General features: G+C 40.2%; 1 protein-coding gene across 3 annotated transcripts in view; it reads right to left on the bottom strand.

The window, feature by feature from the left end:
• Positions 1–6,140: 6,140 nt before the first annotated feature.
• Positions 6,141–17,207, bottom strand: part of gypc (glycophorin C (Gerbich blood group)) — a 35,849-nt gene continuing 24,782 nt past the window's right edge. The window contains exons 3-4 of one of the 3 annotated variants that reach the window (XM_044365788.1): positions 9,788–9,829; positions 6,141–6,621 (exon numbers count right to left, since the gene is read on the bottom strand). In XM_044365788.1, the coding sequence (XP_044221723.1) occupies positions 6,425–6,621; positions 9,788–9,829 (239 nt within the window). In that variant the 3' untranslated portion in view covers positions 6,141–6,424. Of the gene's footprint in view, positions 6,622–9,787; positions 9,830–12,526; positions 13,541–17,207 lie in introns of those variants that run through there. The other 2 variants (XM_044365789.1, XM_044365787.1) reach the window with 2 other exon arrangements.

Raw genomic sequence — 17,207 nt, 5'->3', positions numbered from 1 at the left:
TCATTCCAAAAAGGAAACAGACTGTGTGCTGTGTGATTTGGAAGAAGTTTTAACTGACTCCCATTTTCTTCTGTGTTCTTCCACACTAATGATGACTGAAGAATGTCAATTTTTCATGAAATGGCTCAACAAAACTCTGAAATATTCTGGTGCGCAGATCAAAAACCTGAACAATTCCTGCATGGAACTGCAACTAAAACCCCAAACTGTTGTTTTTACATTTCTGTTTGTGTATGTATTAAACAAACGAGATATGTGTTTAATTAGTGTTGGCAAAAAATACATTTGGTGTGCACAAGGTCTGCACTGGTATGTCCCGCTTCCAGGAAATAGCTATTTCTACCAGTTCTGTATTGTGTGTTATGCAATTACTAATCCATGATGTGTGTTTTTTCTTGTGTATGTATGTATGTGTATGTACCCCTGGTACACCCCTGGTCAATATCACTAAAATGTTAAGTAATTACAAATCATCTCCATTTAATACAATTTTATTTGTTTTTAGACAATACTCAAGAAGAATTAAGCCAATTCACTTGAAAAACAGAATGTTTGACTATTAAATTACAATGAAAGGTCAATATTTAAGAACAAACTGCAGCAAAAGTCAGCACACCCTTCATTAGTAAGAATTTGCTCTTTTATTTTTCAATATTTTGTATGCCCGCCTTTATTTTTGATGACAGATTCGACCCTTCTGGACATTGATGATACCAATCTTGCCCAAGTAAGTTGAGAAATGTTCTGTCATTCCTCACAGATAATTCTTTTCAGCTGCTCAATAAGGGGCAAACTCTAGACTTAATCATCTCCAAGGACCTGAACATTTCTAAGGTTGTGGTGACGGATGTTGCCCTCTGATCATTCCTGTGTTTTCTTTGAGAGTGCCTATCTCAAACAGAGGTAATCACAAAATGGTATATCACTGAAAACACCAGTGAAATATTTATTCAGACTTTCTCTTCCACACCCACCCTCTTGGGTCTTAGTCAATGAGCTTGTAGCTAATTTCTAAAATTACAAATGTTATTGATGCCATTGCACCCACTAAGATGAAGGTGGTCTCTGGTCAGAAAAGATCTGCATAGAGAAATGCCACATTGGCCAGAACAGAACAAAAAAGTGTGTCGAAAACAAATCTCCAGGTTCATTATGACATCTATAAAGAGACACTCTGCATTTATAATTTGGAACTGAGAAAAGCAAGGCAGTCCTTCCTCTCTGACATTATTGCCAAAAACAATAATAATGCACGTGCCTTATTTGCTGCTGTCGACAGGCTAACAAACCCTCCTGTGTCAGTAGCCCCTGCACTTCTATCCACCAAGGCCTGTAATGAATTTGCCTCCTTCTTCACTGACAAAATTCAGAAAATTATGTGTTGTCCCTGTGTCCACTTAAAATCAATTTGAGTAGTATGACACAATTTTATCCGATCAACCATAAAAACCTGGAGGACATTATACAACATCTTAAATTCTCCTCCTGCTGCCTTGATATTCTGCCTACAGGCTTTTTCAAAATTGTTTCAAACTGTATGGCCTCAGATCTTCTACAGATTATCAGCATATCTCTTCTCTCAGGTTTCTTCCCACAGGACCTGAAAACTGCCGTCATCAAGCCACTCAAGAACAATCTAGACACTTCACTAATAAGCAACTATAGGCCCATATCAAACCTCCCATTTTTAAGTAAAATCATTGGAAAAAACTTCTTGCCTCTAAACAACTGTTTTGATGTCTTCCAGTCAGGATTTCAACCAAACTACAGCACTGAGGCTGCTCTTATTATGGTCTTCAGTGACATACACCTAAACACTGACAGTGGCAGAATTTCAGAGTTAGTATTACTGGATCTCAGTGCAGCATTTGACACAGTTGACCATAACATATTACTAGACAGACTGGAAAACTGGGTGGGACTTTCTGGCACAGTACTAAACTGGTTTGAATCCTACTTAAAGGACAGGGACTACTTTGTGTCTATAAGTAATTAAACATCTGAGTGGACAAAAATGACATGCAGGGTTCCCCAAGGCTCCATTCTGGGGCCTCTTCTGTTCAACATCTACATGCTCCCACTGGCTCAGATTATGGAAAACAACAAAATATGTTACCACAGTTATGCAGACGACACACAAATTTACATAACCATATCACTAGAGGACTATAGTCCAATACAAGCACCGAGTAAGTGCATTGAACAAATCAACTATTGGATGTGCCAGAAATTCTTTCAATTAAGCAAAGACAAAACTGAAACAATTGTTTTTGGAGCCAAGGAAGAGCAATTAAAAGTCAGCACTCAGTCAATAATGTTAAAACTACAAACCAAGCCAGAAATCTTGGTGTAGTTATGGACTCAAACCTGAATTTCAACAGCCACATTAAGACCATTACAAAGTCAGCCAACCATCACCTGAAGAATATATCAAGAATTAAAGGACTTATGTCTCAGCAGGATTTGGAAAAACTTGTCCTGCATTTATCTTCAGTAGACTTGACTACTGTAACACTGTCTTCACAGGTCTCCCTAAAAAATCAGACAGCTGCAGCTGATTCAGAACACTACTGATCAAGTCCTCACTAAGACTAAGAAAGTGGATCACATCACCCCAGTTCTCAGATCTTTACACTGGCTTCCTGTCTATCAAAGAATTGATTTTAAAATACTGCTGTTGGTTTATAGAACACTGAATGGTTTAGGACCAAAATACATTTCTGATCTGCTGCTACGTTATGAACCATCTAGACCTCTCAGGTTGTCTGGGACAGGTCTGCTTCTGTCCCCAGAGTAAAAACTAAACATGGAGAAGCAGCGTTCAGTTTGCATGCTCCACATATCTGAACAAACTCTCAGAAAAATGCAGGTCTGCTGCAACTCTGTTCTTATAAATCAAGGCTAAAGACTTTTCTGTTTGCCGCTGCCTTTTCTTAAATCAAATAATTATTAATTTCTTACACTGCACTCTAACTTTTATTCTCCTGCTTGTTGTCTGTAGAGGTTGATTTCATGCAATGTTCTTCGCACTGTCCGAACAGTCACTGAAACACCAATATCCACAGATAATCCTTGCGCCAAGTCAGAAGCATTTGTCAATGCAAGTTTGCATGAATAGTGAATTGCGCGTGGTGTCGTTTTTCAAGGACAGCCACGGCACCTGCTGTTATTGGTAGTATGGGTCATTCTGTACCTCCTAGACACTGCTGCAGCTGTGCTAATGATCTTGTGCACCTCTCCCATCTTTATGAAGTCTCACAATCTGGTTTCTTAACTTGTTCAGGCAATTCCTCACCATGTGGAGCCATGTTGCATTAGACACATCCCAGGCGTTCACATGTTCTTTTATAACCTTGTTCAGGTTCAATTAGTATTAATTGTAAGTGACAGGTGTAATCATTATTGTTTCAGTAGTCATAGGTGTACTCACTTTTGTTTCATTGAGGTTATACTTTGAATAGGGGTGTGCCTGAATATAAAGATGTTATTTAGCAAAGTACAAATAGTGGGTTTGTTTGAATATTTGTTTCATACAAATATTTTAAAAATTATTTGTTTTCGGGAAGAAAAAAAACATGTCAAATACCAGTGCGCAGGTTGGTTACATTACAGTCACTGTCCTCTGCCCTACTGTTACGTCTATCAGCAGGTCTCAGTGAGGGGAGTCACATCCGCCTGCTACATGACACACATTTCCTAATTTGGACATCACTCCTAGAGTTGGGAGTGTTCCCCAGAGAAAAAGCTGAACTACTGACACAAGCAAAGTGCTCCCAAGGGACTCACCAGTTAGGTTGTAAAAAATAGGCAATAAGTGAAAAGTACAAAGCAAGAATCGCCTTTGAAGTTCCTCCCTACACGTTACACAGTGGACTTTTTCTGTGTTATGGGTGTATAAATAGGTAGAGGTCTGTCTGCAATGAGGCAATGAGTAAAGCTTTAGCTCAGTAGTCAGTGCAGTCGTCTATGATCTGGGAGACTCCAGTTTGAGACCTGGTGTGAGGACCTCCTTCATAAGGTAGTTTATTTATGAACACTTATTGTAACACTTTAATTTTCTAAAATTAAAAGCGTAATAAAAACGAAAACAAGATTTTTATGCCTCTTTCCACTTTTATTCAAATACAAATACAAATAATTTTGCTGCCTCAACAAATAGAGAGACAAATACAAATACTGGGCTCTCTGTACATCCCCACCCCCTACATACTCACACACACAAAATACAATTGCACCACCTCAACAAAGTTGTATGGTCAATAACTTAATCACCTGATCCTCCTTCACTACTGCACTCTGTCTGTCCTGTATTTCTGTACTGTAAAACATTAGCCAGATGTGTGTGTGTGTGTATATATATATATATATATATATATATATATATATATATATATATATATATATATATATAGTACCGTGCAAAAGTTTTAGGCACCCTAGATGTTTAGATTCTTATTCATTATGCAATACCATCAGGGAGGTGTCTGATCAGTCCCAAATTTATTCATGACATGACAGTGACCCCGAGCATACAGCTAGAGTCATTAACTATTTTCAGCAACAAGAAGAATGATGAGTCCTGCAACAGATGGTTTGGCCCCCACAGAGCCCTGATCTCAACATCATGGAGTCAATCTGGGATTACATGAAGAAGCACCTGAGATGGCCTAAATAATAAATCCAGAGAACAACATTCTTTCTCCAGGATGGTTACAACAACCTACCTGCAAGTTACCATTAAAAACTGTGTTAAAATGTACCGAGGAGAACTACTGCTGTTTTAAAGGAAAAGCTGCTCACAGCAAATATTGATTTCATTTAGGTTTCTGCTGTTTACTCAACTTTTTAAGAAGTTAATTGATAAATTAAAACAATTTATAACAATATTTTTGTAAGCATTCTCACTTTACTTTTAGTGCCTAGAACTTTTGCACAGAACTGTATATGTATATATATATATATATATATATATATATATATATATATATATATATATATATATATATATATATACACATATACATATATATACATATCTTTTTCACAATCTATGTTCACGAATGCTGCCAGTTTTTCAATGCCTGTACCAATTCAACCTTGCACACAAGATTATTTACATTCCCTATTTTTTATTTTTCAAATCTTTTTTTCTATTTTAAACCTTAATTTTAATTATTCTAAAGTTTTAATACCTGTGCATTTATGCTACCTTTGCATCGAGCCAATGAAACACAATTCATAGGTAGCATTTGACACTGAAAAGTAGATGTAAGTAGATGTAGGTAACTGTGGTGAGATGACAATAAGGGTCCTTGAGTCCTAGCTTGTTGTGCAACATATCACAACCTCTTGACTTTGTAGCCTACATTATACATTTCTCAAAGAACTTCGGTACAAAGTCAAGGGATTATGGTATGTAGCACAACAAGCTAGCAAAGCTCTGCAAACGGAACTGAATTTCGGCGCATGCCCAGTAGCAGGTTACTATCTTATTGCAATTTTTACTCTTTGGAGTCGTTTCTAAGCTAACGTGACTAAATTCTTCATAATGAAAGAACATGTCACCCAGTGCAGTGTGGCTCATTAACATGTTTTTAATAGTTTTAAAACATGTACGGACAGACTTTAGAAGTTCATATTTTGAGTAAAGAATAAGAAAAAATAGTGGAATTCTACTACTGTTGTTTGTTTACATTTCCAGAGCCAGAGGAAGCTGGCCAATCAGAACAGAGTGGGCTCATCAGGAGGTGGGCCTTAAAGAGACAGGAGCTAAAACGGCCTGTTGAGACAGAGGCTGAACTGAGGGGCTGCATAAAGGACCAGTATATGATAAATAAGGTTTTAACTAGAAATCATGTAAAGAGCCCCAGAATATAAATATAGATATAGAAATATGCAGAATATTTCCCCTTTAAACAATATTCAGGCTTATATGTACATTGAAAGAGCTATTACTTGCTGTAATCATTTCTCCTCTCTCTATACTGGCTGGAGATTCCTTCCTTATGTAACTCCGATGTACAGTAAGTGATGAGGGACAAAATCAACAGTCCACATTCTCTGCAAAAATGTGTTCACAGTTCAGCTGAAGCCTCATATTAGCTTCTGCTGAACTTTCAAATGCAATTTTTCCCCAAAACAAGGACGATCTCTTCCATTGGAGACTTTTTAAGTTCACAGCCTCAAAGTACACTACAGACAGACAAACTGGATGGACAGAAGATGCATCTCCAGACACTGATGTTTTGTTTTCAAACTGATGTCAGATCAGTCACACTGATAAAAAAAAGAGTAAATGTGAAAATGGAGCAGAGCGATTTTTTTTCCTGCTGAGTATCTGGCCACTCATCTTCCAAAACCACATAAATCCACATCAAAACCACAGTGAGGTCCAGTGAACACAGCAGCAGCAGTTTGCACATGCTCAGATGAAGTACTCCTTCTTGCTGATGTCCATGGCGTCACGCAGGGCAGGGTCGCCTCGCAGCGCTGTGTCCGCTGTCTCTGCAAACTCCATGCCCTTGGCTTCGTTGGTGCGATATGAGCCCTTGTGTCTGAACATGTAGCGGATCACAACAACCGCCAGACCGATCAGCACCAGGATGACGGCGGCGATGACAACTGGGAAAAGGAAGATAAATGAGTCAGAACAGACTGAGATGAGGTTTCACAGTCACAGCTGGTCTCACACAGATACAATATCCAAGAAGAAGACAGAAAACATCATATAGTTTAATTTCTCTGCACCATATATTCAGTATAAGTCCATTTTCTGCAGTTATGTTTGAGTCATATTAAAGTAAATTTTCCACCATTCTGACATCACTTTCCTGCTTAATATATATGTGAATTTTACAGAGCCCAGGAGGGACCACTGAGAAAAGTAACTAATTTGTGCTCTCGATTTAGTAATTTGTACTCTTGGTTCAACGGATTTCACCCCAATGCCATTCTCTTGTATTATGTACACCCTCACAGTGGATCGCTTGGATTTAATGAGGTTTTATTTTGATCTTGGACTAAGATATGTGGGTACACTTTAAGCAGAACACTGTTATTTCTGAGATCTCTTATAATATAGAGTGTAGAATACGGGATAACAGACTTTTTTGCCATAAACACTTTCATGCTCCTGTGGATGTCATCCAGTTGATGAAAACTCAGCTTCAGGGTTGAGGGCAGGAATGTATTATCCATCCATCCATCCATTTTCTATAACCCTTATCCTCTAGAGGGTTATGGGGAAGCTGAGCCGATCTCAGCTGACAATGGGCGGGAGGAACCTCTTGGACAGGTCACCAGCAGCGATAGAGACAAACAACCATTCACACTCACACCTACGGGCAATTTAGAGTCGCCAAATAATCTAACCTGCATGTTTTAGGTCTGTGGAACGAAGCCACAGGAAGCCAGAGAGAACCTACACAGGCACTAGGAGAACAAGCAAACGTATAGATATACAGTGGAAACTGCTTATAGTGATCACGTCTGTCTGGGTCAAATTGATCGCTATAAGCGGATGATTATTTTAACCATATTTTTTCTTTTTCTTTATTTCTCATGCAGATTATCATCTAATTGACATTTGTATGTTATATATATATATATATATATATATATACACAGATAGAAGAAGTGGCTGATATCAAGAAATCCTACCAGTGGCTGGAAAAGGCTGGACTGAAGGACAGCACAGAAGCACTAATCATGGCAGCACAAGAACAGGCACTCAGTACAAGATCAATAGAGGCGGGGATCTACCACACCAGACAGGACCCCAGGTGCAGGCTGTGCAAAGATGCTCCTGAGACAGTTCAGCACATAATAGTGTAAGATGAAGGCAGGAACAGCGTACATGGAACGCCATAATTAAGTGGCTGGCATAGTGTACAGGAACATTTGCATTGAGTATGGGTTGGAAGTCCCGAGGTCATGATGGAAGACACCCTCTAAGGTGGTTGAGAATGACCAAGCCAAGATCCTGTGGGACTTCCAGATCCAGACTGACAAGCTGGTGATGGCTAACCAACCGGACATTGTGTTGATCGACAAACAACAGAGGAAGGCAGTGGTGATAGACGTAGTGACAGCAACAACAAGAAGAAGGAACATGAGAAGATCGAAAAATACCAAGGGCTGAAAGAGGAGCTAGAAAAGATGTGGGGAGTAAAGGAAACACTGGTGCCAGTGGTAATTGGAGCACTGGGGGCTGTGACCCACAAACTGGGAGAGTGGCTCCAGCAGATTCCAGGTACAACATCTGAGGTCTCTGTCCAGAAGAACGCAGTCCTAGGAACAGCTAAGATACTGCGCAGAACCCTCAAACTCCCAGGCCTCTGGTAGAGGACCCGAGCTTGAGGAAGACACACCACCACCCCCCCATAGGAGTGGGGTGAGAGGGAGATTTTTTTTTTTTATATGTAAGGATGGCTTATAAGAATGGTGTTCATCCCTCCAGAAGAGTTCCAGAAGAACAGAATCAATTGTAGAATCAATGCCAAGGCTGAGGAACACCATTCTTCAAAAAGATATTCCCTTTTTTGATGTTTTGATAACGGTGGTGGAGAGCGCTGTCTAACACGTCAGTCCAAAATCTTTCAAACCATTCAGTGACCCCTCATGCCCTGTGAATTGGGGCACTGTCATCCTGGAAGAGACCACTCCCATCAGGATAGATATGTTTCATCATGGGATAAAGGTGATCACTCAGAACAACTTTGCATTGATTAGCAGTGACCCTTCCCTCTAAGGTGACAAGTGGACCCAAATCATACCAGCAAAATACCCCCCAAAGCATAACAGAGCCACCGGATCCCCTCACTGTGGGGGTCAAGCATTCAGACGTGTACCAGTTTTTCCTTTAGTTTGTCACCTGTTTGTAACTCCCTCCCCAGTGCTTAAAAAATTATTTGACGTGCGTCCCCTGTTTTGCACCCCCCCCCCCCCCCTCTCAAACACCAAAGACTATCAAATAAAACTTTTGAATTCTGGCTTTAAAAGCCTTTGTTCCAGGACATTTATCAGACTTTTTTTATGCCTCTGTGACAGCCATGGCTGGAGGCATTATATTTTTGGGTTGTCTGTCCGTCTGTCTGTCCATATGTACGTCTGTCCCATTCTTGTGAACATGATATCTCAGAAATGCCTTGAGGGAATTTCTTCAAATTTGGCACAAACATCCACTTGGACGTTTGGATGAACTGATTAGATTTTGGTGGTCAAAGGTCAAGGTCACTGTAACCTCACAAAACACGCTGTTGGCCATAACTCAAGAATTCATATGCTAATTATGACAAAGTTTAACAAAAATGTCTAATAGGATAAAATGAAGTGAAGACATTTTATATCCGAAAGGTCAAAGGTCAACTTCACCGTGACATCACAATGTCCTGCAAGAACACCATAACTCAGGAACAGCAGGGGAGATTGTGACCATGTTTCACATTTGGTCGGATACTGAATTGTTGACACTAATATTGGTTCCCACCTTGAAACTGTGGTGATTTTATTAAATTCCTTCAAAGTAATCACTAAGAATATTATATGAATCTGGACACACATGGATGTAAACTGCAACTTGACAGGTTGTTGGAGGCATACATTTGCAAGGCGGTATTTCTAGTTTTCTTCAAGAGAAGTGTGTGTTTTTTTCAGTCTCAATGAACCAGGGCTGCTGTCTGTACTCAGCAGTGTATTATTGTCTACAGAAGCAGAAATGAGGCCTGAAGAGACAAAACCGGTGGGATTCGTTGAATGGCTCATACATGGTGAGAAAATCTGAACTCACCTCCCAGAATGGCGTCAAAATATCCGTCATCCATATCGTAATCTGCCACAGAGAAAACACAGAAGATGTTAGCTGAACATTCACAGAAGAAGGTTTAGTGTTGTTTAATGTGCAGAAGAAGGTTTACAGATGAACATTAAATCATGGAAGAATTTGAGACCTTTTATACAGTGGAAACCGGTTATAGTGATCACATCCGTCGGGGTCAAAATGATCACTATAAGCAATGATTATTATAAGATTTTTTTTCTTTTTCTTAATTTCTCATGCCATCTAATCGACATTTGTATATTTATTACATGAATATAAAATAATGAAATGGGCAGCTTTGCTATTTACTGAATTTTATAAACTGTTTCAAAATATAGTACAGCTGTTTCAAACGCTTGTTGTTTCTCTGTTGCATCTCATTGGCTTGTTTTTGGGAGTTTGTCATGAGCTTCAATGACACTACGTTTTTCATTGAGAGAAAATTACTTTCTCCTTTTCTTTTTCCTGTCATGATTTCAATGTGCACGCACGCCCCCAGCCTGAATTAGACGGGTTCTGCATTGTGCGTTTAGGCTGCGGGGCCGGGGCTACACTGTAACGCTGCACAACCCTGCCATGAGGGAAGACAAAAACATTACTAGGAAGAGGGGAGGACATTTCTCTTCATTTGATAACATTAAAAGTAAAGTTAGGCTTTGCTGATGGCTTTCCGACTCATTTTAAAAAAGACGAGAGAGAGAGAGAGAGAAGCAGTGGTTGAGCGAGCTAGAAAGTGGATGAGAACAGTGATCACTGGTAGCGAGAAAGCCGGTGAATGAAAGGAAAAAAATGTTATTTTCTGATTGTTTCACAATGGTTACAAATAATCACCCACACCCTGCACCTCCACACAAACCTGCAGAGGTGTGCCACAACGCCTGATAATGGTTCCGCAGCCACTAAATACACATCATACGTGAACTATGGGAGTAAGGTAAGTAATTAGCATAGTTTTTCCCATATGTTTTCATGTATGAAAAGACCCAAAATGAACACTGAAAGTGGACTACTTGATTACTATAAGCAAATTATTTAAACAGCATTTGTATAGGAATGATTCTGACCCAAGCTTTTTGATCCATATTAGCGGTTGATCACTGTAACTGTGATCACTATAAGCAGTTTCCATTGTATTGACTCATTATATAAATTAATTAACTAAAGGCAAAGCAACTTAATTTGAGACTGTCCTTCCAAGAAAAAGGACACAATAGGTTGTAATGTCAGTCACCCAAAAACGACCTACAGTTATGTTTGAGTGACAGCTGCCATCTAGCGGCTGTAATAATTATGACTCAGAGCAGTGGTATAGTTCAGATGGTGTGTAAACATGTGGACAGATTTCCTCATTTAGAGGAGGAGGGTGGATAGAGGCATTAATCCAACAGAAGACTTCTGTTCGTTTCCTGTTTGCCACCATGAGTTGGGACAGTTTTTTTAAAAAGCGTAACTACGATCGTCCCCTAACCTTTAACCCCATGGTCATTATTGTAGCAATGACGATGGAGGTGGCCTAACTTTAAGGAGGTAGTAACTTTTACCCACATCACATGTTTTTCTAACCTTAACAAAGTGATCACTTTAACCCAAACCATGATCTTTCCCTAAACCTAACCAAATGATTTTTGTGCCTAAACCTAACCAGACGTTAACCACAGCGTTGTCACATCATAAAACATCATAATTCTTTAACAGTGATATGTAACGGTTTTGGAAAGTACAGACAAATGATGTTGTCCTGCCGATTATGCCAAGAGGGGCAGACGTTACTCTTAAAATTGTGTCACCACAAATTGTGTTCCTATAGTTTCAATGAATATGCATCATTCTGCTCTCATTTCTGTATTAGACTTAGTCTGTATGTAAGTGTGAGACAAACAACATACACACCATAAATAAAAGGAAAGAGAAGATTCAGAAACTTAAAATATACCGCTGGGGAAGTGTCATTTCAGCCGGAAGAGTGACAGAGTTTGTCAATTTCTGACAAAGTTGGAAGCAAATATTCTCAACAACAGATCTTTCTCAACTGTTGGACAAAATCTAAGATGTGGGAGGAGATTTAGATGTTTGGATGCAGATGACTTTGTTATTGTAACAGCTGTGAATTTTTCATCAGAGTTTGTTTGAACAGTAAGCTCGTTACAGAAAGTGATTAAAGGTAATCATGAATTATTGCTCAGGCAACATCTGCCCGCCTTCACTCGACTTTCTGCTGAAGGACGGACGTAGCTCCACGTGAATGTGTATGTGTGTGTTTGTGTTTGTGTTTGTGTGTGAGAGAGATCTACAACTGGGATCCATCCCATAAGCCCAGCAGTGTTCAGCACACAGTATTAACATTCAGCCTGATGTGTGCAATTAACAGAGAGGCTCATTAATACCTAATCACCTCAACACATTGAGGTGTTCGCCCACTCGTTAAATTCTCATTCTGCTGCGTTGTTTACAATGTGGATGAGTTCAGTGCAATTAAAGCAGAATTACAAGACTCAGTCATGTGGGACATAAAGAGACAGAGAGAAAGGAAATTAAACTACACTGACTGCAAACTGTAAAAATATCTCTGCTCTGACAAGTTATTCGGCCAAATGTGTCCAAAGTGTCTAAAAACTACTTTTGAACTCTTCTGTTTGCGATATAAATCCACATTTCAAGAATTTTCTAGAATCAATCTTGTAACAAGAGAAAACATGCTGGAAACAAGAGTTATTTTATACTCATTTACTGATTTGCAGATCAAAGATATCAAGATATCTGGGTTGGAATTAGGCTATATTTTGTTGAAAAGTGAAAGTTTTTAACAAACTACATGTCTAGATAAGTATTTGATTCTAGAATCTTGAATCTCATCAGCTTTTAAGTTAATATGTTATATTTGTTAGCAAAGAGTTGCTTATGCCTACCCCCAGCAGTTCAGAGCATCATTATCATTCATTTGGAGTTGTGTTTCTGTCCACCTGATGAATGTAAGTCCAATATTCACTCTCTTTTGGCTCTGTATTTGCTCTCTAACAACTCCTGAGGGAAATATCTGGCTCTTTAGCTGCTAAAGGCTCCACTATGTTCACCAGCTAGTCTAGCTAGCAGATAGGTGGAGCCACTCTGGAGGGTGACCAGAAGGCAGAACAGATGGGTGGAGTCACTTGGGAGGTCAACCAAATGGCAGAACAGATGGGGAGGACTGCTCTGGAGGTCAATGATGTAGGTGGGACTCTTCTGGAGGCTGACAGAGATGCTCAGGGCAGAGACCTTGAGGGCTGAGACATCGACAAAGCCACTCAGAAGGGCAGGCATTGACGGGGCTCTGATTTAGCTGGTGAACAGTGCTCCACTATGTTCACCAGCTAGATGATGGTAGCAGATGGTTGGAGGTCTGGTGGGGCATTGATGAGGGCGGCCGACGACTGGAGGTCTGGCAGGGCGTCGACGGCCAACATCTCTTGAACTGGCAGGGCGATGGCAGCTGACTGCTGAAGGTCTGGCTGGGCATCAGTGGGGCCAGCTGATGGCTGGGGGTGTGGCAGGATGTCAGCGGAGACAGCCGACAGCTGGGGGTCTGGCAGGATGTCGGCGGAGACAGCCATTGGCTGGAGGTCTGGTGGGGCGTCAGCAGGGGTGGCCAACGACTGGGATTCAGGCTGGGTGTTGGCAGGGGTGGCTGATGGCTCAGGATCAGGTTGGGCGTCGTCTGTGGTGCTGGGCAGCGGAGACTCTGAGGAGCTGGACAGAAGAGAGAGCTGGCAGCCTCGGGAACCACGATGTCAGAGAGCAAGGAATTACAGTGGACCAGCTGACTGGTTATGAAGGTGAGGATGACAGTTTTCAGATTTTTGGCAGAAAGAAATAGCCTAATCTTTGAACTGTTTCTAAGATGATGAAAACAGGATTGATCTGACTTGCTTTTGATCAAAAATGACACAAAGCTTTGCAGCATTTTTGTGTCAGCACCCGAATATTTTCATTTATCTAGGACATTGAGAGGCAACTACATCTTTTGAGACTAGATCAGAGAGTTAGGGATGTACAGAGAGCCCAGTATTTGTATTTGTATCTGTATTTGTTGAGGCAGCATGAATATAAATCACACATATGAGCGGACAAAAATGACATGCGGGGTTCCCCAAGGCTCCATTCTGGGGCCTCTTCTGTTCAACATCTACATGCTCCCACTAGCTCAGATTATGGAGAACAAAAAATATGTAACCACAGTTATGCAGATGACACACAAATTTACATAACCATATCACCAGGGGACTACAGTCCAATACAAGCACTGAGTAAGTGCATTGAACAAATCAACGATTGGATGTGCCAGAATTTTCTTCAATTAAACAAAGACAAAACTGAAGTAATTGTTTTTGGAGCCAAGGAAGAACGTTTAAAAGTCAGCACTCAGCTTCAATTGATAATGTTAAAAACTACAAACCAAGTCAGAAATCTTGGTGTCGTCATGGACTCAGACCTGAATTTCAACAGCCACATTAAGACAATTACAAAGTCAGCCTACTATCACCTGAAGAATATATCAAGAATTAAAGGACTTGTGTCTCAGCAGGATTTGGAAAAACTTGTCCTGCATTTATCTTCAGTAGACTTGACTACTGTAACGCCGTCTTCACAGGTCTCCCTAAAAAATTGATCAGACAGCTGCAGCTGATTCAGACGCTGCTGCTCGAGTCCTCACTAAGACCAAGAAAGTGGATCATATAACTCCGGTTCTCAGATCTTTACACTGGCTTCCTGTCTATCAAAGCATTGATTTTAAAATACTGCTGTTGGTTTATAGAGCATTGAATGGTTTAGGGCCAAAATACATTTCTGATCTGCTGCTACGTTATGAACCATCTAGACCTCTCAGGTGGTCTGGATCACGTCTGCTTTCTGTCTCCAGAGTAAAAACTAAACATGGAGAAGCAGCGTTCAGTTTTTATGCTCCACATATGTGAAACAAACTCCCAGAAAACTGCAGGTCTGCTGCAACTCTCAGTTCTTTGAAATCACAGCTGAAGACTTTTCTGTCTGCCGCTGCCTTTTATTAAACCAAATTTGAGGGTTAAAATTTCACACTGCATTGTAACTTTTATTCTCCTGTTTTATCTGTCTTATTCCTTTTTAGCTTCTTTTTGTTTCCAAATTAAACACTTTTAAATTGTATTTAAATGTCTTTATACTTGTGTTGCTTTTATATTTTGTCTTGATGCCTTTTATGCTCTATGTAAAGCACTTTGAATTGCCTTGTTTTTGAAATGTGCTACACAAATAAATTTGCCTTACCTTTAATCAGGAAAGGAAAGACTTCAAAGGTGCTAAACAGCCCCATATCAGTGCTAGAGCATTTGTAGCTATCTTTACATAAAAGAGCAACCCCACCACCCCTGCCAATAACCAGTTGGGCTGGCTTTGAGTAAGGGAACATGATCATTTGGTGTCAACCAAGATTCTGTGATCACAGAGATCTAGATTGTTTGAAAGAATAAAATTGTTACATAAGAAATATTTGTTTACAAATGATCTCACATTAAGAGAAGCTGACTGCAATTGCTTGAGCGGAGTTGACAAAGGAAAGTGAGAAACTGTGATTAAACTGGATATACCTGTATTTGAATATAACTGCTGCTGCCCCTTTTGCACAGTGGTTTGTCTCCTACCACAAATAGTCATTAACTGGTTCATTTGAGAATCATTTGAATTCTGTTGGAGAGGAAGTGTGCTAGATAGTCCGCATGGCCAGGTATTGTTTATAAAATAAACAAAATTTTAGGTAGTGGGTTGGAGAAGTGAGCTTGTGACTGGAGGATTGCTGGCTCAATCCCCCGGACTGGCAGGATAAATCTGCACGGGGAAAGTGAAAAAGCAGTGCTTGCTTCTCCCTTATTACCACCACTAAGGTGCCCTTGAGCAAGGCCCCTAACCCTAACTGCTCCAATGGAGCTGCTCAGTGGCCGGCAGATCAAACTATGGTTGTACTGGGCAGCCTCCATGTATGAATGTATAACTGTGTGAATTTGATCAAGGCTTTCCTGAAAAAGACAGCACTGCTCTCAGAGAAACTCCCCTGAATAAATAAAGGTTTAAAAATTTGCTGTGAGTAAATGTGTGCCTTTTTTGTTAGGGTGTAGCCTATCTCTTTTGAGCCTCTCCAATTCCAAAATGCATCAGAGTGATAAATATAGCTGAAACTGATGGCAGAACACAACACTTGACGCCATTGATTAAAACCAGAAAGCCGGCTAAAACCTTCACGCCCTTTTTTCAGAGTTGGAATGGGCTCAGATACTACATACAGACTTTCACAGTTACAGCAAGAAATTCAATATCATGTTGGAGTTTGATTGATTGTTCATACCTGGGCCATATCAAAGATTTTAGCACAAGAGAAACAGTATGTTAAGCCCCTGAGCAGTTCCACAAAGTGAACAATTGAGTTTCCCACCAGCAGAAACTCCGGATCTGAGACATTGCCTCCATACACAGTAAAATTTGAGTGGAGGTGGGGGGGTCCCTGAAATTGACAGCAGGTGCAGGAGGGGGCACACTCGGGAAGGTGACAGGGCATCACAGACCGAGAGAGTCCACCTCATCCAGCTGACGAGGGAAGGCGGAGGCCTCCAGACAAAGAAACTCAGGCCTGCAGGACAGTGATGATACCCTCTGACATTTGGGCTGTGAAGGACTGGACAGTGTATTGCTCACAGGGCTAACTGGGCATTTCCTTCTCAGATGTCTCTCTACATCTGAGCTCTACCAAATTGTGATTTTTCCCTCTTACCCTCTCACATGGTTTGTTTATTTACATAAATATGTAAATGATCCAATATTTCTCCAGAAATCAAAGATTAGAGAAAAAATCCAAAAACTGAAAACAGATTTACGTATCAGAAGTTAGTTGTTTTTTTTATTTTACCTTGCACCACTGTTCTACAATGTAGAAAATAGTAAAAACCCTTGAAAAAGTAGGTATTTCCAAACTTTTGACTGGTGCTGTATAGTGGCTGTTTTACCATGTTCCAAGTTCCTAGGCTACTTAGTCTGCAAATCTTTGTTTTGATTCGTGTTCCAGTGAATCAAATCCCAATGTGCTCACATGTCCTCAGCAGCAGGGAAAACACTGAATGAAAATTTATTTGAAGTTACATTAAGCCTTGTCCATTATCTACTTGAAGTTGTATTCTGAACTGTAACATCTCATATCTCATGTACACGTTACACATGTTACACATTATACATGGTCAAAAACTTGTTTTGATTGGACATTGTCTGCAGATTCCTCTACATCTTAGCACCACCTTTTTTGAGTATTTAATGCACAGGTGCATTAAAACTACCTTATGGCACAATCTACTGTCGCAAACAACTAAAATATACAGTGTGTTCCTGCATCCCAGCA

Source organism: Thunnus albacares, chromosome 11 (assembly GCF_914725855.1).
Source record: "Thunnus albacares chromosome 11, fThuAlb1.1, whole genome shotgun sequence".
Classification (NCBI taxonomy): domain Eukaryota; kingdom Metazoa; phylum Chordata; class Actinopteri; order Scombriformes; family Scombridae; genus Thunnus; species Thunnus albacares.
The sequence above is the reverse complement of the archived record's forward strand: the minus strand, read 5'-3'. Positions and strand labels throughout refer to the sequence as shown.